The sequence below is a fragment of the Ochlerotatus camptorhynchus genome, unplaced genomic scaffold (assembly GCF_037179485.1).
Source record: "Ochlerotatus camptorhynchus isolate MF236.1 unplaced genomic scaffold, CSIRO-AGI_Acam_v1.1 ptg000196l, whole genome shotgun sequence".
Taxonomy (NCBI): domain Eukaryota; kingdom Metazoa; phylum Arthropoda; class Insecta; order Diptera; family Culicidae; genus Ochlerotatus; species Ochlerotatus camptorhynchus.
The window spans coordinates 2,755,212-2,776,121 of NW_027040686.1; the positions used below are offsets into that span (position 1 = coordinate 2,755,212).

The following is a 20,910-nucleotide window of genomic DNA, read 5'->3' on the forward strand; positions in this document are numbered from 1 at the left end:
TCCAAAGAAATAATCACGTCATTCCCGAAAATCTGAAACAGAACCCCGTTCATCCGAACGCTCTGCATGTCACCGAAAGGGTTAGCAGGACTACATTCAAATCTTTATCTTCATTTCTTCCATCTCATTAATCCCTCGCAGCTCCCAGCATCTTCGAATCTACAGGAAATTCACTGGCATGCCAACCTTCCATATCGGACCCTCCGAACCTTTGGGGAAGAAAGGGGAAGGGCGAGCGAGATTGTAGGGCATGGGCACATCTATTTGTTCTGTTTCAATTATACTTCCCTGCGTGTTGTGCACCACAGCTCGGCAGGGGGGAAGATCGGTCAAAACAGTATCATTAATTGCGTTTTCTACACCGCTTCTCTTCTACTAGCTGTCACCTCCGTCCGCTGGCCACTGCTGATGGTGCATGAAGCGAGGGGGTATTAGGGTTTCTTGGATATTCTCCTTTGTTGGTGATGATGGGCAATTGTGAATTTTCGTCTGCTTCCTCTGCTGCGGCTACCCATGGGGTGGCAGTGAATCGTTTATTCCCCTTGCGGTTTGTGGCGATTAAAATCTATTTTGCTGAAGCCTCATTAGGCTAGGGAGGATGAGAGAGTGATGATAAAGGTGATGGTTCGTAGTTGTAGTGATTTTCTGATTTCCTGGTTTTAAGATATTTATGATTTTCAGATTTTCTAATTTTCTGTAAAAACAGGAAAAAGAGGTTATCTTCCATTTAATTCCACTTAATTTATTTTGATATCTACGGCAGATACATATTTCGACTACGTACAATGTGCAGTCTTTCGGTGTCATTCCCATTAAAGGCTTATCCAAATCTAGCCCGCTTAAGTACTGATCCCCTTGGTTTGTTTTCCGTCGATCTTGTTTTCCGTGCTGAGCACCAATGCTACCGACGCCAGGGAGGCAGCTCCCACACCTGGACCCTACCTATCGACCCATCAACTCATGAACCGGGGACCAACGGCTTTACTTCCCATCCGAAGGAAGGCGTGATCAGAGATGTTATGCCTCAGAACATCCCGGTGGCGCCGACTGGGATTGAACCCAGGCCTGCTGGAGTAAGAGGTAATCACGCTTACCACTACACCACCGGTACCGCTAAAATTCCAAGATCACAATGTCTAGAATCGGAACCTACCTATCTAAAAAAAAAGACAAATATTTAAGTAAAGTAAAGCAGAAAAAATCTATACAACTCTAATAAGGATTTTCTGAATTTCGGAATTTCTGTTTTTCAAATTTACTAATTCACTCAAATCTCTGTTTACGAAGTCTTGTTTTACGCAGCATTTATTAACATCCCTCAATTTACTAAGAAAATTCCACATATCAAGTTTTTTATTTTGCGAAGAAAACTCCAAATAACGAGTTTTTTTTTAGATTTTGGGAAACTGGGAGATACTGTGAAATACTCCAAAATATGAATATTTTTAAAATCTGAATGACTTGTAGGGACCGGAAATCCTTGTCTGACACTATTTTTAAATCCAAGATGGCGGCCTCGATTTAGAGAAATACTGGGAAATACTGTCAAATGCCCCACAATATGGATATTTTTGGATTCGGAGTGACGTGTAGGAACCAAAAATCGATTTCTGACGCCATTTTTAAATCAAAGATGGTTGCTTCCGGTTACAGAAAATCTTGTAAATTCTGTCAAATACCGTATAATATGGGTATTTTTGGAAACGGCGTGACGTGTAGTGACTATAAATTGCTGTGTGACGCCATTTTGAAATCCAATATGGCGACTTCAAAATGGCGTCATAGATGGTTTTCCAGTCTTTATACGTGACTCCGATTCCCATATTGTGGGGTATTTGACAGTATTTTCCATTTTTTCAGTAGCTATATGCCACCATTTTGGATTTAAAAATGGCGTCAGACCTGCATTTTTGGTTCCTTCATTAATAAAAACCAATACCAATATTGTGAGGTTTTTGACAATATTTTTAAAATCCTGATTTTTAAGAAGGCTAATGAGAACAACCCATATATCACCTAAAGTGCAAAAACTAAGCGATGAGTAAATTTGCCTCATGCTTTCCAGCTTTTTCCAGATTTATCAAGGAAAATGATTCCCGAATGCCAGTGGGAAAAGTATAGATTGGATTCACTCAGTATATTGGTACTACTCCTAGTCTGAGTAAAATTTTCGTAAATTTTCCTTATTTTCCTGCAGATTTTTGCGGTTTTCCACAGAAAAACATGAGGTGAACTTTTGGCGATTATTAGTTAACCTAACTCAATTTCGAGTCGATCTCATTCGCCATGCAGATTTTTCGATTTTCTGATGTTCTGATTTTTTTCTGATTTTCTGCTTTTTGAGTTTCTATTTTTTTGATTTCCTGCATCCATGAACTGATTTTCTGATTTTCTGAATTTAAGAACTGATTTTATGGTTTTCTGAATTTCTAATTTCCTGATTTACTGATGTACTGATATACTGATTTTCTGGTTTTCTGATTTTCTGATTTTTTGATTTACTGATCTTACGAATTTATGAAACTATTTACTGTTTTTCTGAATATCAGCGTTTCTGATTTACTGATTTACTGATTAACTAATTTACTACTTTTCTGAATTCATGAACTGATTATCTGTTTTTCCGAATTTCTGAATTTCCGAATTTCTGATTTTCTAATTTACTGGTTAACTAATTTACTGATTTATTGTTTTTTTTTTCTTTTTTTTTCTGATTTTCTGAATTCATGAACTATTTTTTTTATTATTTTCCGAATTTTAGAACTGATTTTCTGGTTTTTTTAATTTCTGTTTTTCTGATTAACTGATTTGCTGATTTTGTGATTTACTGATTTTATGAATTTATGAACTGATTTTCAGATATTCTGATTTTCTGAATAACTGATTGAACGAATTAATGAACCTATTTACTGTTTTTCTGAATTTCAGCGTTTCTGATTTTCTGATCTACTGATTTACTGATTTTCTGATTTACTGATTAACTGATTTACTGATTAACTGATTTACTGATTAACTGATTTACTGATTTATTGTTTTTCTTATTTTCTGATTTGCTGAATTCATGAACTATTTTTTTATTATTTTCTGAATTTAAGAACTGATTTTCTGGTTTTTTGATTTAATGATTCAATGAATTTATGAACCGATTTTCATATATTCTGATTTTCTGAATTTCTGATTTCCTGATTGACTGATTAACTGATTTACTGGAATTGATGAACTGATTTTCTGATTTTCGGATTTTGTGACTCTCTGATTTTCAGATTTTCAGAAATTATAATTTTCTGATTTTCTGAACTCATAAACCGATTTTTCGTAATGATTTCCTGAATTCAAGAATTGATCGTATGATATTCTGATATACTGATTTACTGATTTACTGATCAACTGTTTTGTTTTTGATTTTCTGATTTTCTGAATTTATGAACTGATTTTCTGAATTTCTGATTTTCTGATTCACTGATTCACTGATTTACTAATTAACTGATTTTATGATTTTCTGTATTTTATGATTTTTGATTTTCTGAATTTATGAACTGATTTCCTGAATTTATGAAATGATTATCTGGTTTTCTGAATTCCTGAATAGCTGATTTTCTGATCTACTGATTTACTGATTTTATGATTTACTGATTTAACGAATATATGAACAGATTTACTGTTTTTCTGAATTTCAGCGTTTCAGATTTTCTAATTTACCGATTTTATGAATTTATAAGCTGATTTTCAAATTGCCTGGTTTTTTGAATTTCTGATTTCCTGATTTACTGATTTACTGATTTGTTGGTTTATTGGTGTCAAGAATTTATGAACTAATTTTCTGATTTCCTGATTCTTGGATTATCTGATTTTCTGATTTTCTGAGTTTATAATTTTTGATTTTCTGAATTCATGAACTGATTTTTCTTCATGATTTCATGAATTTAAGAATTGATTTTTTGATGTTCTGATTTGCTGATTAACTCAATTACTGAATTATTGATTTTCTGATTTTCTGCTTTACTAATTAACTGGTTTACTGATTAATTTTTTTTTAATTTTCTAATTTTCTGATTTTCTAAATTTATGAACTAATTTTTTGAATTTATGAACTGATTATCTAGTTTTCTGAATTTCTGTTTTGTTGATTTACTGATTAACTGATTGACTGTTCTACGGATTTTCTGTTTTTCTGATTTCTGATTTTCTGAATTTATGAACTGATTTTCTGAGTTTATGAACTGATATTCTGGTTTTCTTAATTTCTGATTTGCTGATTTACTGATTAACTGATTTACTGATTTACAGATTTTCTGTTTTTCTGATTTCTGATTTTCTGAATTTATGAACTGATTTTCTGAATTTATGAACTGATTTTCTGGTTTTCTGAATTTCTGTTTTGCTAATTAACTGATTAACTAATGTACTGATTTACTTATTTTCTGATTTTCTGATTTCTGTTTTTCTGAATTTATGAACTGATTTTCTGAACTTATGAACTGATTTTCTGATTTCTGAATTTCTAAGTTTCTGATTTTCTGAGCTACTGATTTACTGATTTTACGAACATATGAACTGATTTACTGTTCTGAATTTCAGCGTCTCTGATTTTCTGATTTACTGATTAACTGATTTACTGATTTTCTGATTTTCTAAATTCATGAACTGATTTTCTGATTTTCTGAATGTACGATCTGATTTTCTGAATTTATGTTTTTCTGACTAACTGATCAACTGATTTTTCATTTTTTTTTGATTTTCTGAATTACGAATCAGTTCATTATGATTTACTGTTTTTGTTCGGAATTTCAGATTTTCTGATTTTCTGATTTTCTGATTTTCTGCTTTACTAATTTACTGATTTACTGACAAAATGATTTTTTGATTTTTCTGATTTTCTGAATTCATGAACTGTTTTTCTAATTTTTTAAATTTATGAACTGATTTGCTGGTTTTCTGAATTTTTGATTTTCCGATTTACTGATCAACTGATTTACTGATTTACTGATTTACTGATTTACTGATTTACTGATTTACTGATTAACTGATTGACTGATTTACTGATTTACTGATTTACTGATTTACTGATTTACTGATTTACTGATTTACTAATTTACTGATTTACTGATTTACTGATTTACTGATTTACTGATTTACTGATTTACTGATTTACTGATTTACTACTTTTCTGATTTTCTGAATTCATGAACTGATTTTCTGAATGTTTGAGATGATTTTCTGATTATCTGATTTCTGATTTACTGATTTACTGATTAACTATTTTCTGAATTTATGAACTAATTATCTGTTTTTCTGAATTTCGGATGTTCTAATTTTCTGATTTTCTGATTTTCATATTTTTTTAATTTCTGATTAACGATTTTTCAGATTTACTAATTTTTTGATTTTCCTTTTTTATTTAGTTTTCTTACATGCTATATTTCAAATCGATTTCCTCAAACTCAGATCCACAATTGTTTTAGCTTATCTTTTTTGTGATGTATAACATTCTTAATCCTGAAACTGAATTCCGAGTATGAATAGCATATTCCTGTTTTTTCCATTTTGCATTCTTAATTTCTGTTTCCACGTTTTTTCCCAAGCTGAGTTTTAAATTTTTTGTTAACCAATTTCTGTTTCTTCTAGTCTAGTTTCTTCTTACTAATTTTAAAAATTGTTTACCTTATTCTATTTTCACAAGTTAGAGTTTCAAAACCGTAACGATTTGTATAATCTTAATAATACTGGTTTACAGCATATTTGAACTTTGTACGCAGATGGTCATTTTGAATGTAAAATCGTGCACTGAATTATAAAATTTAATCAGAAAAAATCTCAGAAAGATATAAAAAACACATTTTGCATATTTTTACAGATATCTGTGCAAAAATCACAGATATTTTTGAAAAATTACAGGAAATCTGTGAAACGGTTTACCGAACTGGTATTTTGGTAAAATTTTACAGATTTCCGTTAATATTTCTATGTGTGTTTGTTTTCCAAATTTTGATCTTTAAGTTTTTAATTCTTTTCCGAAATTACGTTTTTTTTCCATATTTCATTTTCAAAAATATGTTTTGCATTTAAATTTTTCCTTATTCTTTTTTTTCATATTATGTTTTTTTTTATCTGATTTAAAATCCCTATTTTCCAATTGACATTTTCTTATTCCCGTGTCACAATTTTATTTCCTCCAAAATAGATTTTTCAAATTTTGTATAGGTAAATCAGTTTTTCAAAATATGTTCTTCTTTTGTTGTTTTCAAACTTTGTTGGTTAAAATCTGTCCCTTGAATTTTGTTTTAATCTGTCTTACAAAAATAAGTACGAATTATGTTAAACAAATTGTTATTAACAAATTATGTTTGGCTAATTTGATTTTCTAAATTCTGATGTCGAAGCTCTTATCTCCAAAAGTGGGTGACTGAGCTAAAAATTAAATTTATTTGCCAAGCTTCGTTTCCCAATTTGTGATTTCATTATCTTTTTTTTCCACATTCGATTTTTCATTATTTGGTTTTTTTTTATTTGTTTGCAAGTTCCTTATTCACATTAAGTTTGACTTTTTGAGTTAATGAAGTACTGTTGAATACATTTTATTTAAACAGCAACAATTAGTTTACAATATCGTTTATACAAACTGTGATTACTTAATGAACTTAATTAGTTAATTAACGAATATTGTAAAGGGTGGTACGGTCAAAATTTGGTCAAGGAAAAACGCGTGTAAATCGGTGAAATCGTTTATTTAAAAAATCAAATTAAATTTCTTTTTCAAGTTCAATTAGTATAAAATTCAGGAAAAATATTCAGTTAGGCTTCCGCTTTTCCAAATCCGAATTGCCGGGCCTTACGCTTGACCCTTGCCATCAGATTTTGTACAGCCACCTTGTCCACCTTCTTCGCCGCAGAAAGCCAATTTGCCTTGAACTGCTGCTCGCCCTTAGCAGTTTTTTTTGGTCTTCTTTAGGTTCCGCTTGACAATAGCCCAGTATTTCTCAATTGGGCGGAGCTCTGGCGTGTTGGGAGGGTTCTTGTCCTTGGGAACCACCTGCACGTTGTTGGCGGCGTACCACTCCATGGCCTTTTTACCGTAATGGCAAGATGCCAAATCCGGCCAAAACAGTACGGAACAACCGTGTTTCTTCAGGAAAGGCAGCAGACGTTTATTCAAACACTCTTTCACGTAAATTTCTTGGTTGACAGTCCCGGAAGCTATGAAAATGCTGCTTTTCAAGCCACAGGTACAGATGGCTTGCCAAACCAGATATTTCTTTGCGAACTTTGACAGTTTCATGTGCTTGAAAACATCTGCTACCTTTCCCCTTCCTTTTGCCGTATAAAACTCCTGTCCCGGAAGCTGCTTGTAGTCGGCTTTGACGTAGGTTTCGTCGTCCATTACCACGCAGTCAAACTTCGTCAGCATCGTCGTGTACAGCCTCCGGGATCGCGCTTTGGCCGTCGTATTTTGTTTATCATCGCGATTTGGAGTCACTACCTTCTTGTAAGTCGATAGTCCGGCTCGTTTTTTGGCTCGATGCACGGTTGTAGACGATACACCCAGCTTATTTGCAGCATCTCGGAGAGAGAGGTTAGGGTTTCGCTTGAAACTACCGGCAACTCTCTTTGTCGTCTCAGCGGCTTCCGGTTTTCGATTTCCCCCCGATCCAGACTTCCTGGCTGTCGACAAACGTTCCCCAAACACTTTAATTACATTTGTAACGGTTGATTTGGCAACTTTTAGCGATTTTGCCAACTTTGCGTGCGAGTAGCTCGGATTTTCGCGATGCGCGAGCAAAATTTTGATACGCTGCTCTTCTTGCTTGGACGGCATTTTGACAACTGAAGAGTGAATTCCAAAATCAAAATAGGAGCAACATTCTACACACACACACCTTCAAAATGAGGGGTGTTCTGGTTTTTTAAATGCAAAATTGAAAGAAATACGTCAAGTTGATATTGACCAAATTTTGACCGTATCACCCTTTATTACAAATTTTGATTTTCAATCTGATTGTTACATCATGTATTGTTTTTTTTTTTTATATTCTGGTATAAATTTAGTATTTCAAACTTTGTTTCGCAAACTCTACAAATGTTTTTATGCTCTGAATTGGAGGACCTCAAATTTTGTTTTCCTAATTTTATGTTCCAAATAATGTTTTCAAAATTATAGTTTCTTAATTCTGCTCGTATTCAAATTATATGTTCCAATTTATGTTCTATAAGATGATTTTTACCAAATTATGGTCTATTGAAATTTAAATTTTGTTATTTATCTCACTGTACCAAATTTATATTTTACAGATTCTGTTACTCCAATTCTGTTTCGCAAAATCTGTTTCGCAAATCCTGCTTCTCAAATACTGTTTTCAAAATTTTAATTCCCTACATTCGCATCCCTGGCTACGCCCCTGTGGTCCACCTTCATTTTTCCATCCAGGCGAAAAACGCGCCGGCAAGACACGTGTCAAATCTCTCCCTCGGGTATTTAAAGACCCATCATCGTCTTGTCTTCGAGTGGCATGGTGGTCGCACCAAAAATGAAACGACAACCACGAGGGGAAACGAAGAAATGAGTGTCAGTATGATCTGACCAGCGACGAACAAAAAAAAAACATAAAGATGTGACTGCGTAAAAAGGAAGAAATCTTTGCGGTTGTCTGGCCGGTGGTTTATGTTCTCCAGCACGGAGGCTTTTCTGTTCCATCGCAGTTTTTGTGCAGGGTTGTCACTTTTTCCCTTTTCCCGGAAACCATCACCCGCAGCAGCAGCAGAATAAGTCGTTCGTTTGGTGATGACAGCTTTCACAGTTCTGGGAAAATTGAAGCATGATTATACTTGGAAGGAGTTTCTTTTGGGGGAAAGTTCGAAATTGAGACGATAATCAGTTGATCGATGCTAATTTGAGGGATTTATATGGAATGAATCAATGTCAGTTGTAGGGATATATCTGGACATTTATGTGTAAATTTCTCGAAGCAGGAGAGAAGAGTATAGCTTGCATGCTTGTGTCTAACGGACCATAATAATGAGCGCTTGATTTAAGTTGAGCATGTGATAGAAATCAACCTGAAATGTCAATCTTCACCGAGGGCTTTTTGCTCAATGCGTATTGACGCTTAGAACAAATCAGTGACTCTTGTAACGTCCCAGGCTTGCAATGAATAAACATAGAATAGAGTTGCTTGTTTAACAACACCCCTCGTAAGCCCGATGCAAATTTTATTTTTATGTCAATTTATAATAAAGTCAGTCCTATTCAAAATTGACATCCTCTCTGCGCTTTTTCCAAAAGCTATACACATTTTTTTTTGTAATGAATTGTTATTATTTCTATTCGGACTATAGGAGTGATGTCGGACATAGCATGAAAATAATATTTGCGTCGGCCTAGTTAAGCAACCAGAGTAGCAAAAATAACTCAGAGTAGACATTTTAGAATTTCGAATGCATTTAAAGTTGATCGATTTTGTAGATGGTGCAAACCAGGGCGATTTGAAAGAGGCGGAGAAGGAGGAGACGGAGGACATCAGCCGGTTCCATCGCAATTCCTGACTCCCCTCGCGGTCCCTGGCTTGGACAAAGTGGGCTCATTCCTCATTCAAAATTTTACGGTAAGAATCGCCTAGAACCGTAGAGTAGTCTGGTAGTCTGTATGACGTTAAACTTTAGAATAGAGGTTTTGGATTTAGGTTTCGGGAAAATTGAACATGCGTTTTGAGCACTGTTTTCAGAAAGCTACAATAATCTGGCACATTTCTGAGTTTTATATGTGTATGTCCATTAGAGTGATACAATTTTGAAACTTTCGCTCCACAGTGCTCAAACAGTTTCAAATCGGGCCCTGGTTAGTCTCTCAACATTTGAAAAGAAACTAACTTGGCACGAACTATTTGATGTTTATATGGAAATTGCTATGGGGAAACCCATGTTTTTGGTCATTGCCTTCTACCATTTTCCATACGTTAAAAAGTTCTATAGCTATGCTAGTGGAACATTTTCTTAGCTACAACTTTGCACAAGATTGATTTTCAGCCAAACGTCAATTTATATAGTTATTAATTGTTTAAAGGATTAACAATTTTACGGTATGATCAAGCAGTTGTTTTATGAGCTACACTGCATTCTGCAGTGTCATATAGTAGCTATGATTTTTGAGCATAATCATAAAACATCATTAACTTGAGTCATTTATCATGCACAGCATCATGCTTATAGGAATGTTTGTCATAAGACAGCAAAACAAAGGTTACCTTCCATTTAATTTCACTTAATTAATTTTGGTATCCATGACAGATACGTATTTCGACTACAATGTTCAGTCTTCATCAGTGTCATTCCCACTAAAGAAGTTATCAAAATCTAACCCCCTTAAGTACTCATCCCATAGGTAAAAAATAAAGATCACAGGTATAAAAATGAAACTACAATGTGTTGAATCGGAACCTACCTAACTAATAAAAAACAAAGATTTAAGTAAACTAAGCTATGTTTTCAGCTACAACTTTGTGAAAGCTCTTTTTTAATAAATTTTTATTTATATTTTAAGCAGAGCGGTAGGTGATTTCTTAGATTCATATGATCAAAAAAATGGGATCTCCCACACTACTTTTCAAATAAACTTCAAATAGTTTGTGCTAAGTCAGTTTCTTACTAATTACGTTCAGATTTTGTTAAGGGGGTATTCCCAATCTTTTGCCTTTTTTCGGCCTGTTTTTCAATTAATTTTTTTTCAAGGAAAATGAATAGTAATGCGCCTAACTCTTTGGGATTCTTGTTTATTGAACATTAAAGTTTACAAATAAATTTTTTTCGACATAAAAAAAGACATTATTGACGTCACAAAATGGCGACAAACAGACCCCTGTTCGCCGCAAACGCCTGGACGGGCGAAGACTTTTCTCTGGAACGGCTTCATCTGAAACAGATTTCGTGATGAAATTAATAATCTGCATAAGATTTTCTGGAGCTTCTCCCGTTGGCAGCAAAAAATCTAGCAAATTAACAAAATGGCGGCCATATGAAAAAACAGGCGATTTTTAGCCCGCTTTTTTGCAGCTTTAAGGTGCTTCAAACAATGTTAAATGTTAATATTTTTGGCTGAAAGTGGGAGAAGCTCCAAAGACTTTAATAAGGAACAAAATGCGCAAAGATTCAAGTCAATATCTCTTATAGTTTCTGAGAAAAATCTTCGCCCGATAAAAAAAATGTGGTTTCGAGAAAAACGCGTTTAAAGTTTTGACTTTAGTTAAAACCATTTGGGGGTTCTTACCATTAGTCAGCTATGCCTGGACACCGAATTCGCTGATCGGAAAACGGCTTGGGGGGATGAAAGTATATAGTCTAAAGTACAAAAAAACGTGAAAAAAAAAATTTGATTTTTTGAAAAAAAAGATCGGGAATACCCCCTTAAACTTATCAGAACCCAATGTGGAACCGTTTTTATATTTCAAAGCAAAAATTTAAATTTTTCATCAGAACAAGCAGAATTCTCATCTACGAATCGATCAAAACATATCACATTGCACTATGTAAATCTAAATTGTGGCGGAAATGACGTAGTTGGAGTACAATTTTGTCTAGAACACTATATGCCTTTGGTTGGTTCGTTCCTAATTCAAAATTTGATTTAGAATGGTCACAAAGATTCAATAGGTACAGCCAATCAGTTTTTTTTACAATGATTTAATATGTCGTAGCATAAAACCAACATCGTATTAAGCTTACTTGACTTAATAGCCAAGTCTCAGCTTAAGTATCATTTCTGGTTTATTATGGTTCCATAGAACTTGATTTAGACTTACTATTTAAAATCACTGTGAAACTTGCAATGTTACTTGGAATTTATGTTTTGAACTCACTTTAGTTGAGTGTTAACCGTGACTTCTTTCTCACCCCAGGGAGTCTAAGGTCAATTCCAGCTAATTGCTATGGGGTGTTCTGAAGAAATGGAGTAAAGCCATTGATCCCAGCCCAGTTGTAGAGTTGCCTCGTTGGCGTCGATGATTGGTACTCACTTGCGGAACAGAAGAGACGATCGTAACATAAATAAGAATAGAAAAATACTCATAGCAAGAACAAACGATCAATCAAAACCTTAGTCAAAGCAGCTGGGGATTTTTGAAGTCAAAAGGATTATAGTTCTTTAATTTGGACTTCCTCAAATATCCTTGAAACAAAAACAAATACCCCACTAGAAATATGTATTTTCTATAGGGAAATTGGCTATGGATACATGTTGCTACATATGTTGACTTGAGAAATGTGACGGATAACAACCTAACGTCTTTTAATAAAATTTGTGATATAGATACAATAACACATGTCTTATTAACAGTCTAAAGGCCTCAGTCTCATTTCTGAAGTTCGTTGATTTTTCTCTGAAGTTATCAGAATTTTCGTGCAGTTTTTGATCTTCTGTGAAGTTCCTAGAATTGACGTGAAATTTTCTGGCTCTAAAGTTCTCAGCATATTCCTGATGTTCGCTGATTTCCTCTGAAGTTATTAGAGTATTCCTAAGGATTTTTCTTTCTAATTTTCGCTGATTTTCTTAGAATTTTTCTGAAATTGTTTGATCTTCTCTAAAGTTTTCCGAATTTTTTCTATGTTCTCAAAATTTTCCTGAAGCTTGATGATTTTTTCTGAAGTTTTCAGGATCTTCGTGAAGTTTGTTGATCTTCTCTGAAGTTCTTATTATTAACGTTAAATTTGCTGAACTTCTCTAATGTTCTCAGAATTTTCCTGATGTTCGCTGATTTTCTCTAAAGTTATTAGAATATTCTTGAGGTTGTCTGATTTTATCTGAAGTTCTTGGAATTTTCTTGAAGTTTGTAGATTTTCTCTGAACATTTTTACCTTCTCTAAAATTCTCAGAAAATATTTTTTTTCCTCGATTTGTTTTCGGTCGATCTTGTTTCCTGTGCTGAGTACCAATGCTACCGAAGCCAGGGAGACACCTCCCACTCCAGAACCGTGGACCAACGAATCTACTTCCCTTTTGAAGGAAGGCGTGATCAGAGATGTTATGCCTCAGAACATCCCGGTGCCGCTGACTGGGATTGAACTCAGGCCTGCTGGGGGAGAAGAAATCACGCTAACCACTACACCACTGGAGTCAATTAAAAAAATATTCTGAAGTTCACTGATTTTATTTGAAGTTCTTAGAATATCCAGAAGTCTTTTGATCTTTTCTGAAGTTGTTAGAATTTTTGTAAGGTTTGTTGATATTCTTCAAAGTTTTTGATGTTCGCTGATATGATTTTTCCTGAAGTTTGCAGACTTTATTTGAATATTTCTGGACATCTCTAAAGTTCTCAGAAAATTTCTGAAGTTCACTGATTTTCGCTGATTTTCTCTGAAGTTCTTAGAATTTTCCTGAAGTTTGTTGATCTTCCCTGAAGTTTTTAGAATTTTCGAAACATTCCCTATGTTCTCAAAATTTTCCTGTTACATGATGATTTTCATGGAAGTCCTCAGGATCTTCGTGAAATTTGTTGATCTTCTCTGAAGTTCTTATAATTAACGTAAAATTTGCTTAACTTCTCTAAAGTTTTCAGAATTTTCCTGATGTTCGATGAAGTTATTTATTTAATCTGAAGTTCTTAGAATTTTCTTGAAGTTTGTAGATTTTCTCGGAACATTTTTAACTTCTCTAAAATTTTCAGAAAATTACTGAAGTTCGCTGATTTTTTTTTTTGAAGTTCTTAGAATGTCCTGAAGTTTGTTGATCTTCTCTTTGAAGTTGTTAGAAATTTCGAAAAATTTGTTGATCTTCTTCGAAGTTCTGATGTTTCACTAAAATTCTCAGAATTTTCCTGTTGTTATCTGATATTCTCTAAACTTCTAAGAAATTTCTGAACCTTGTTTGTTTTCTCTGAAGTTGTAAGTGTTTTCGTAAAATTTACTGATATTCTTCAAAGTTCTCAGAATTTTCCTGAAGTTTGCTGATATTGTCTGAAGCTCTTAGAATTAACGTAAAATTTACTGATCTTCTCCTAAGAAATCTGAATTTTCCTGAAGTTTGCTGATTTTCTCTGAAGTTATCAGACTATATCCGTAGTTTTCTGATCTTCTCTGAAGTACTCAGATGTTTCCAGAAGTTTGCTGATCTTCTGTGAAATATGCTGATGTTTTCTGAAATTTTCAGAATATACCTGAAGTTCGCTGATTTTCATTGAAGTTATTAGAATATTCCTGAAATTGTCTGATTTTATCTGAAGCCCTTCAAATTTTCTTGAAAATTGCAGATATTCTGTGCAGATTTCTAGACTTCTCTGAAGCTATCAGAAAATTTCTGAAGTCCACTGATTTTCGCTTTTTTTCTCTTAAGTTCCCAGAACTTTTCTGATGTTCACTGATTTTCTCTAAACTTCTAAGAATTTCCTGAAGTTTTTTTGTTTCTCCGAAGTTCTTAGAATTTGTTTAAATTTTTATGATATTCTTCAAAGTTCTCAGAGTTTTCCTGAAGTTTGCTGATTTTCTCTGAAGTTCTTGGAATTAACGTGAAATTTACTGATCTTCTCCTAATATCTCTGAATTTACCTGAAGTTTACTGATTTTATCTGAAGTTATTAGACTATACCTGTAGTATTCTGATCTTCTCTGAAATTTTCAGATGTTTTCAGAAATTGGCCGATCTTCTATGAAATTTGTTGATGTTTTCTGAAGTTTTCTGAACATACCTGAAATTCAGAAGATTTTCTCTGACATTCTCCAAGTTTTCCTGGTGTTCTCTGATTTTCCTTGAAGTTATTAGAATATTCCTGAAATTGTCTGATTTTATCTGAAGCCCTTAAAATTTTCTTGAAAATTGCAGATATTCTCTGAGGATTTCTAGACTTCCCTAAAGTTATCAGAAAATTTCTGGAGTTCACTGATTTTCGCATTTTTTTTTCTCTGAAGTTCCCAGAATTTTTCTGATGTTCACTGATTTTCTCTAAACTTCTAAGAATTTCCTGGAGTTTTTTTTTCATTTTCTCCGAAGTTCTTAGAATTTTCATAAATTTTTCAGATATTCTCCAAAGTTCTCAGAATTTTCCTGAAGTTTGCTGATTTTCTATGAAGCTCTTAGAATTAACGTGAAATTTACTAATCTTCTCCTAATATCTCTGAATTTACCTGAAGTTTACTGATTTTATCTGAAGATATCAGACTATACTTGGAGTATTCTGATCTTCTCTTAAGTTCTCAGATGTTTTCAGAAGTTTGCTGATCTTCTATGAAATTTGTTGATGTACCTGAACATACCAGAAGTTCAGAAGATTTTCTCTGACATTCTCAGAATTTTCCTGGTGTTCTCTTATTTTTCTTGAAGTTATGCTCCGTGGTTTTTTTCAAAACCTCGCGTAGACGTCTTATCAGAATAAATTCAGAGCTGTGACCTGAATTTGGACGCTGGGGACCACGTAATAGCCCACCGAAAGATCCAAAGCATCCGTAGAAGTGTCCAATTCATGAATCTGGTCCTAGAACTGCGCGGTTTATATGAAACCACTCATAGACGTCTCATCAGAATGAATTCGAAGTTGTGATATACCTTTCTAAAGTAGATTTTGGCTAATTTTTTCTCCTCCGTTTGAGGTACGCATAAATTTTTTCTATCGGTCGCAGCTGGGGGACGTCGGGAAGGTTGGCGGTCTTCCACGATCACGACGTCGCGCTTCATCGGAAAGATATTTCTCACCAGCTCCTTCAGCCGCTCCTACTGAGTGTTTGCCTGCTACTCAGACACGGCCGGCCTCGACTGACGCGTCCGCCTAACAAAGTAATTCTTGTCCAGATACTTGGTCGGTTTACACCTTACCCTCGGTGTTCCTCTTCAGCTTCTGCTGTACTTTACGGCCGCTCAGCACCGTCGGGCGGACGGAACCAGGCTTCCGTTCGACGGTCTCGCCTTTCTCCGAAAGGGAGAGGATGTTGTAAATGCCGGATCGGCTATATCCGGTGGACACGAAGTGCTTCACGATGTCCATTTGCTTTGCTCTGGGGTGGATCTGGCAATACGAACAAACCATCGAGCGTAGTTGCTTGACTGTTTTCGCCATGGCTGCTGCAAATCAACTGATAACGCTTTTTTTTTTTTTTTTCTGTACACAACAGGGTTGCTATGATTGGCAATGCATAGGTGGATTCCCCACCAGGTGGCAGGGTAATCGCGAGAAAAATCGTTAAATTCAGTCAATTTGTTTAATGTATACGTTACTTTTCTTCAAAATCTTGACTTTGTTTTTGCTGAATCATTTCTCTTTCAGTTGCAGTAATTTTTTTTGACACATGGAGCAGTTTAAAATCAGCCTTTAATAAAGAAGGATTTTAATTCAACGAATGCAGAATTGTAGGATTATAAAATACAGGTTCTCTTGTTTAATAGCCGTCTTAAAAACTGGAAAACGGTATTCCAAAACAAAACAAAATTTTTATCTTAAGCCCTTATAATTTTTTTAAAAATTAAAAGGTGTTCTCTGAGGATTTCTAGACTTCTTTAAAGTTATCAGAAAATTTCTGGAGTTCACTGATTTTCGCTTTTTTTTTCTCTCTGAAGTTCCCAGAATTTTTCTGATGTTCACTTATTTTCTCTAACTCACTTCCTGAAATTTTTTGATATTCTGCAAAGTTTTCAAAATTTTCCAGAAGTTTGCTGATTTTCTCTGAAGTTTTCTGAATGTTCGTGAAGTATGTTGATTTTTTCCGAAGTTCTTAGAATTAACGTGAAATTTGATGTTCATCTCCTAGGTTCTCAGAATTTTCCTGAAGTTCACTTATTTTCTCTGAAGTTATCAGAATATTCCAGAAGTTTTCTGATCTTTTCTGATTTTTTTATGATTTTTCCTGTCCACATTTGGCCATGTAACGGTACTAGCGGGAAAGTGGCCTGTTTCTCATTAGCGTCAAAATTTATCATGCGATCATCACCTGAGAATTCGTTAACCAGTTATATAGTAGTCATTTGGAGTGCCCAGGACCACACTGGTCACATCCGGCCATGTTTCGGGTAACCTTGGGGAAGTTGCCAGTTTCTAAATTGGTTTAAAATCCATTATGCGATTCCTCAATTATCATGCGAATTCAAAGAACAGTTCAGAGGTAATCATTTGGAATGCCCAGGACCACGCTAGACCCATCACAATAGAGTTTGCTTTAGAAATCCTTGAGAACTATCTTTAGATTCAGATTCCATTTGAGTTATGAGAATAATTTTTTGTTCCCTTGATTTGTTTTCCGTCGATCTTGTTTTCCGTGCTGAGCACCGAGGCGCGTGACTGACTCCGTAGCTGGTGCTGATGTTCTCAATCAACCGATGGACTTCGACCGGTTAATGCTGACTCCTCGATCTACGTGTCGTTGGTATCGATGCTCGGTGGGTTGTTTACGCTGATTTGACGATATGCTATCTGGTGCACTTCTGGTGATGTTGAACCGATGGGTGGTGTGATCGAGTGGTGAGATCGATTGGTCTCTGGACTCTGTTTATGCTGATGGTGTAGGTCGCTGACTTGGATTATGAACTGTGACTATGGTTTGGTGATAGAATAGTCGTCTTGGAGAAGATGTGCTTGATAACTTATGTATACTGAGCAAAATATATGTATAGAACCACCCTACAAATTTGGTTTTTATCTGATAAATACTAGAAATTTGAGAGCAAATTCAATGTGTTGCAATAAATGTGTGTTTCCCCTTTAAAAATATAGAATTTTAACCGGCATACTGAAACAAATCTCATCACAAGTTTAGCAAGTAGATATGCCCTCCAGAAACCCGGAACACCTTCAGTTGTGGTGACCATGGATGTTTCCCTGGCTATACCATTAAATAATATAGGGGAAATTGATGTAAAGTCGGCCTTAATGCCCCTAATTAGGGCCCATACATAAATTCAGCAATCGACTAAATTTTCAATAGCGACCAAATATATCCATTAGTACTAATACAATTGATAAATAGCAGATTTTTAGCTACGGGCCCAATCTTAGATCCAAAGGCCAACATTAGAGCTATTTACCCTACCTTATTGCATTGTTTTTCTTTTCAATTCTGCATCTTTTACATCACCTACACCTTCACTAATTCATTTCCATTATTTACTTTCACTTTCACTTTAAACAAAACTAATCTATTTGCAAGTAGTAAGGGAAATATGTATCTGTTATTGGTTTTTTAAGTGATGGTGAAAGTGAAAGTAAAACAATAGTAGTAGAATTGAAAAGAAGAACGTTATAAGGTTTTACAATTATTTACCAATAAATTTGGATATTAAATAATAAAAGTTTCTCAGTTCAATGCCTCTAAAACAATAATGAAAAACCGGTCAATATTTGACGATGTTTTGCCATTCCTAAGTTGAACAAAAGTGTGCCTACCCTAGGTATTTTGAGGTATTTTAGGACCTAAGATAGCCTAGTCAATAAAGGTGGGTTCGATTTCCGGTCCGGTTGAGGAAATCATTCCGGTTGGATATGCTGTGCTCGCCACAAATATATAAATTCATGCATTGGTTGGCATAGACAGCTCTCAGTTAATAACTTAATAACTGTAATGCACTTCCATCGAGAACACTAAGTTGAGAGCCGGCAAAACGCTCGCAAAAGAAGCATAACTATCCCCTATAGACAGTTCAGGTTAATTTGTTTGTTCGGTTTTACATGGGTGACTGTTTTCAACACCCCCTGGGGAGGTTTTGTATCTCTTATTAACTGTCTCAGTAGTAGATTATGTGTGTCAGAAGAATGTATCGGTAAAATGAATGAGAGATTTCTAATGTGACTTTAAGTAGGGTTCCTAAACCATGAATTTACCTCAATTAATGTTAGCTCTCTTTCATGCGAGTATTAGCTCGCCTATATTACCAACGAAAAGAAAAAAGTTTAAATTAAATAAACAAATACCAAACAAACCACGGAAGCATATCAAGCGATTTTCTGGGATTTACATTTTCAAGTGATAAGCGAACCGATTTGTCTCCTCCTAACCTACAACCGAAAGCTGCAAAAGTTTACCACGAAGAGCAATGAGGCGTACCGGAATCGGAAATCTTCCCCACACATAAACTCGATTTCGACAGCGCAAAAGTATCGAACCTTAGCGGAAAAATTCATTTTAGTCATATGATTGATGAGGTTATTCTCATTTCTTTCCCGCACCCAAAGATTCAGTTACGCCATTTGGTTTGTAACACCATCCATGATGATTTACTTTTGACGTACTCCCGTTTTTTTTTCCGCTCCCTTCGTTGCTTTTCCTCCTAGAACAAACTCGTCTTAGGCAGTGACTGACTGTTTGCTTATCATCATATTTTTTTTTGCGAAGGCATTTCCACAAATCCCACGCACATATTCGATTTTTACTTTCTTTTTCGTTTGATGTATTGCTTGGTCTTACGTGGTGTGATCCTCCCGCTCGTTGTTCCCACGAATTTGCAATTTTTCATTTTTGATTTTCAAGTCTTATCCCTTTTTTTGCTTGATACTATTGCTTCCGAATGCCGAAAAATTTCTTATTTTCTATGAACTTTACTAAACAAAAGCCTAGTTTCCATTTCTCGAACTACCGTGATTTGCAGAAAAATCCAAAACCAAACAATCGTTTTCCTCCTTTTCCAGCTCGTCTGCGATGGGATTGGCTGACTCCTCTGCTCCCCTGTACTCGAGGCCAAGGTAGGTGCCATATCAACACATGTGGTCTGAAATTGAATGATTGTATTTTAAATATGGAAAATTATTATGGTTTCGTGGTTTCGACTTTCACCTTGATGACATTTTAGCTATTTGCTGCCATTGGAATTGATCTTGACGTCGTTTTGAATTAAATTATTTATTGTTGAACAGGAAATGCTCGATGGAAGAGAACAAATAAGGCTTTTTATGAAGAACAACAGTTTTGCAAAATTATTCGAAATTTTTAGAAAAGTGATTTATCATTCTTCAAAAGAATGCAGCAGAACACTTCATATTTTCTAAAATTGGATCCTTAAATGCATCGAATCGTTAATTAATAGCTTGGCAAGTTGATACATTAATTCTGTTCTACCCTGAGACTTTCAGAAACTCTGATGAAAGGTACTGATCACTATCTCGAAAAAATAAATCATGTGTGCTGCTCAACAGGCAAGGCAGGCAGGTTTTCCTGAAGCAGCTATTCGAAAAATTTCAAGCATGACACGTCAACGATAAATATATACACCTGTGTTCAATATAAAAGCAGCGCATGTCGACTTCCATTCAAGTTGTAACTTTGTTCTCTTAAGATCAATTGAGCTGAAACGTTCGCCACAGAACTAAAAATGTGTTAAATTTTACGATTACAAAATACTAAATTGTTGGAAGCACCTGCCGGAAAGTGAGACAGTAGGTAAAATTGTTCAAAATAATAGCAGTACTAATAATTTGTATTTCAGCTCAGTTTTGAGATTTCAAATTTTACATTTCTCAAAATTCTAACAATCCCCACCCAATTACCAAATGTACATAATATTTAAAAATGTTTTATATATTTGCACTACATAAAAATTCAAATCAAAAACTGTTATTATTTTGAACAATTTCATCTAGTGTCTCCCTTTCCTACCGATGCTTCCAAAAATTTAGCATATTATAATCGTAAAATTGAACATATGTGTAGTTCTGTGGCGAACGTTTCAGCTCAATTGATCTTAAGAGAACAAAGTTATAACTTGTCAAAGTTGACCATTTTAGTGGACATTTTATACTATAGGTTTGGAGATAAAAGCATAGAGTTTCGTTATAGTACGGCAGTGTGAAAATTGTATAAGTTGAAAGTTGAACCGAGTAAAGGCCAATTTTGAGGAAAGTACGAATCAGATTTACCAAACTCATCCGTTGATGTGAATCGTTAACTTCACGCATGAAGTTGATTAGTTGACATTGTTAGTTAAAGTACATATCCCCAGATGGGGGCTTACCATCAATCAAA

General features: G+C 34.7%; 1 protein-coding gene across 5 annotated transcripts in view; it reads left to right on the plus strand.

Annotated features, from left to right (window-relative positions):
- Positions 1-20,910, plus strand: part of Rbp6 (RNA-binding protein 6) — a 1,960,266-nt gene that overhangs the window by 822,261 nt on the left and 1,117,095 nt on the right. For 4 of the 5 annotated variants that reach the window (XM_065223773.1, XM_065223775.1, XM_065223778.1 and 1 more), the window contains one exon: positions 19,581-19,634. The exons of the other annotated variant lie outside the window; for it this stretch is intronic. In XM_065223773.1, coding sequence (XP_065079845.1) covers positions 19,581-19,634 — 54 coding nt within the window. The remainder of the gene's footprint in view (positions 1-19,580; positions 19,635-20,910) is intronic. 5 annotated transcript variants of the gene reach the window in all.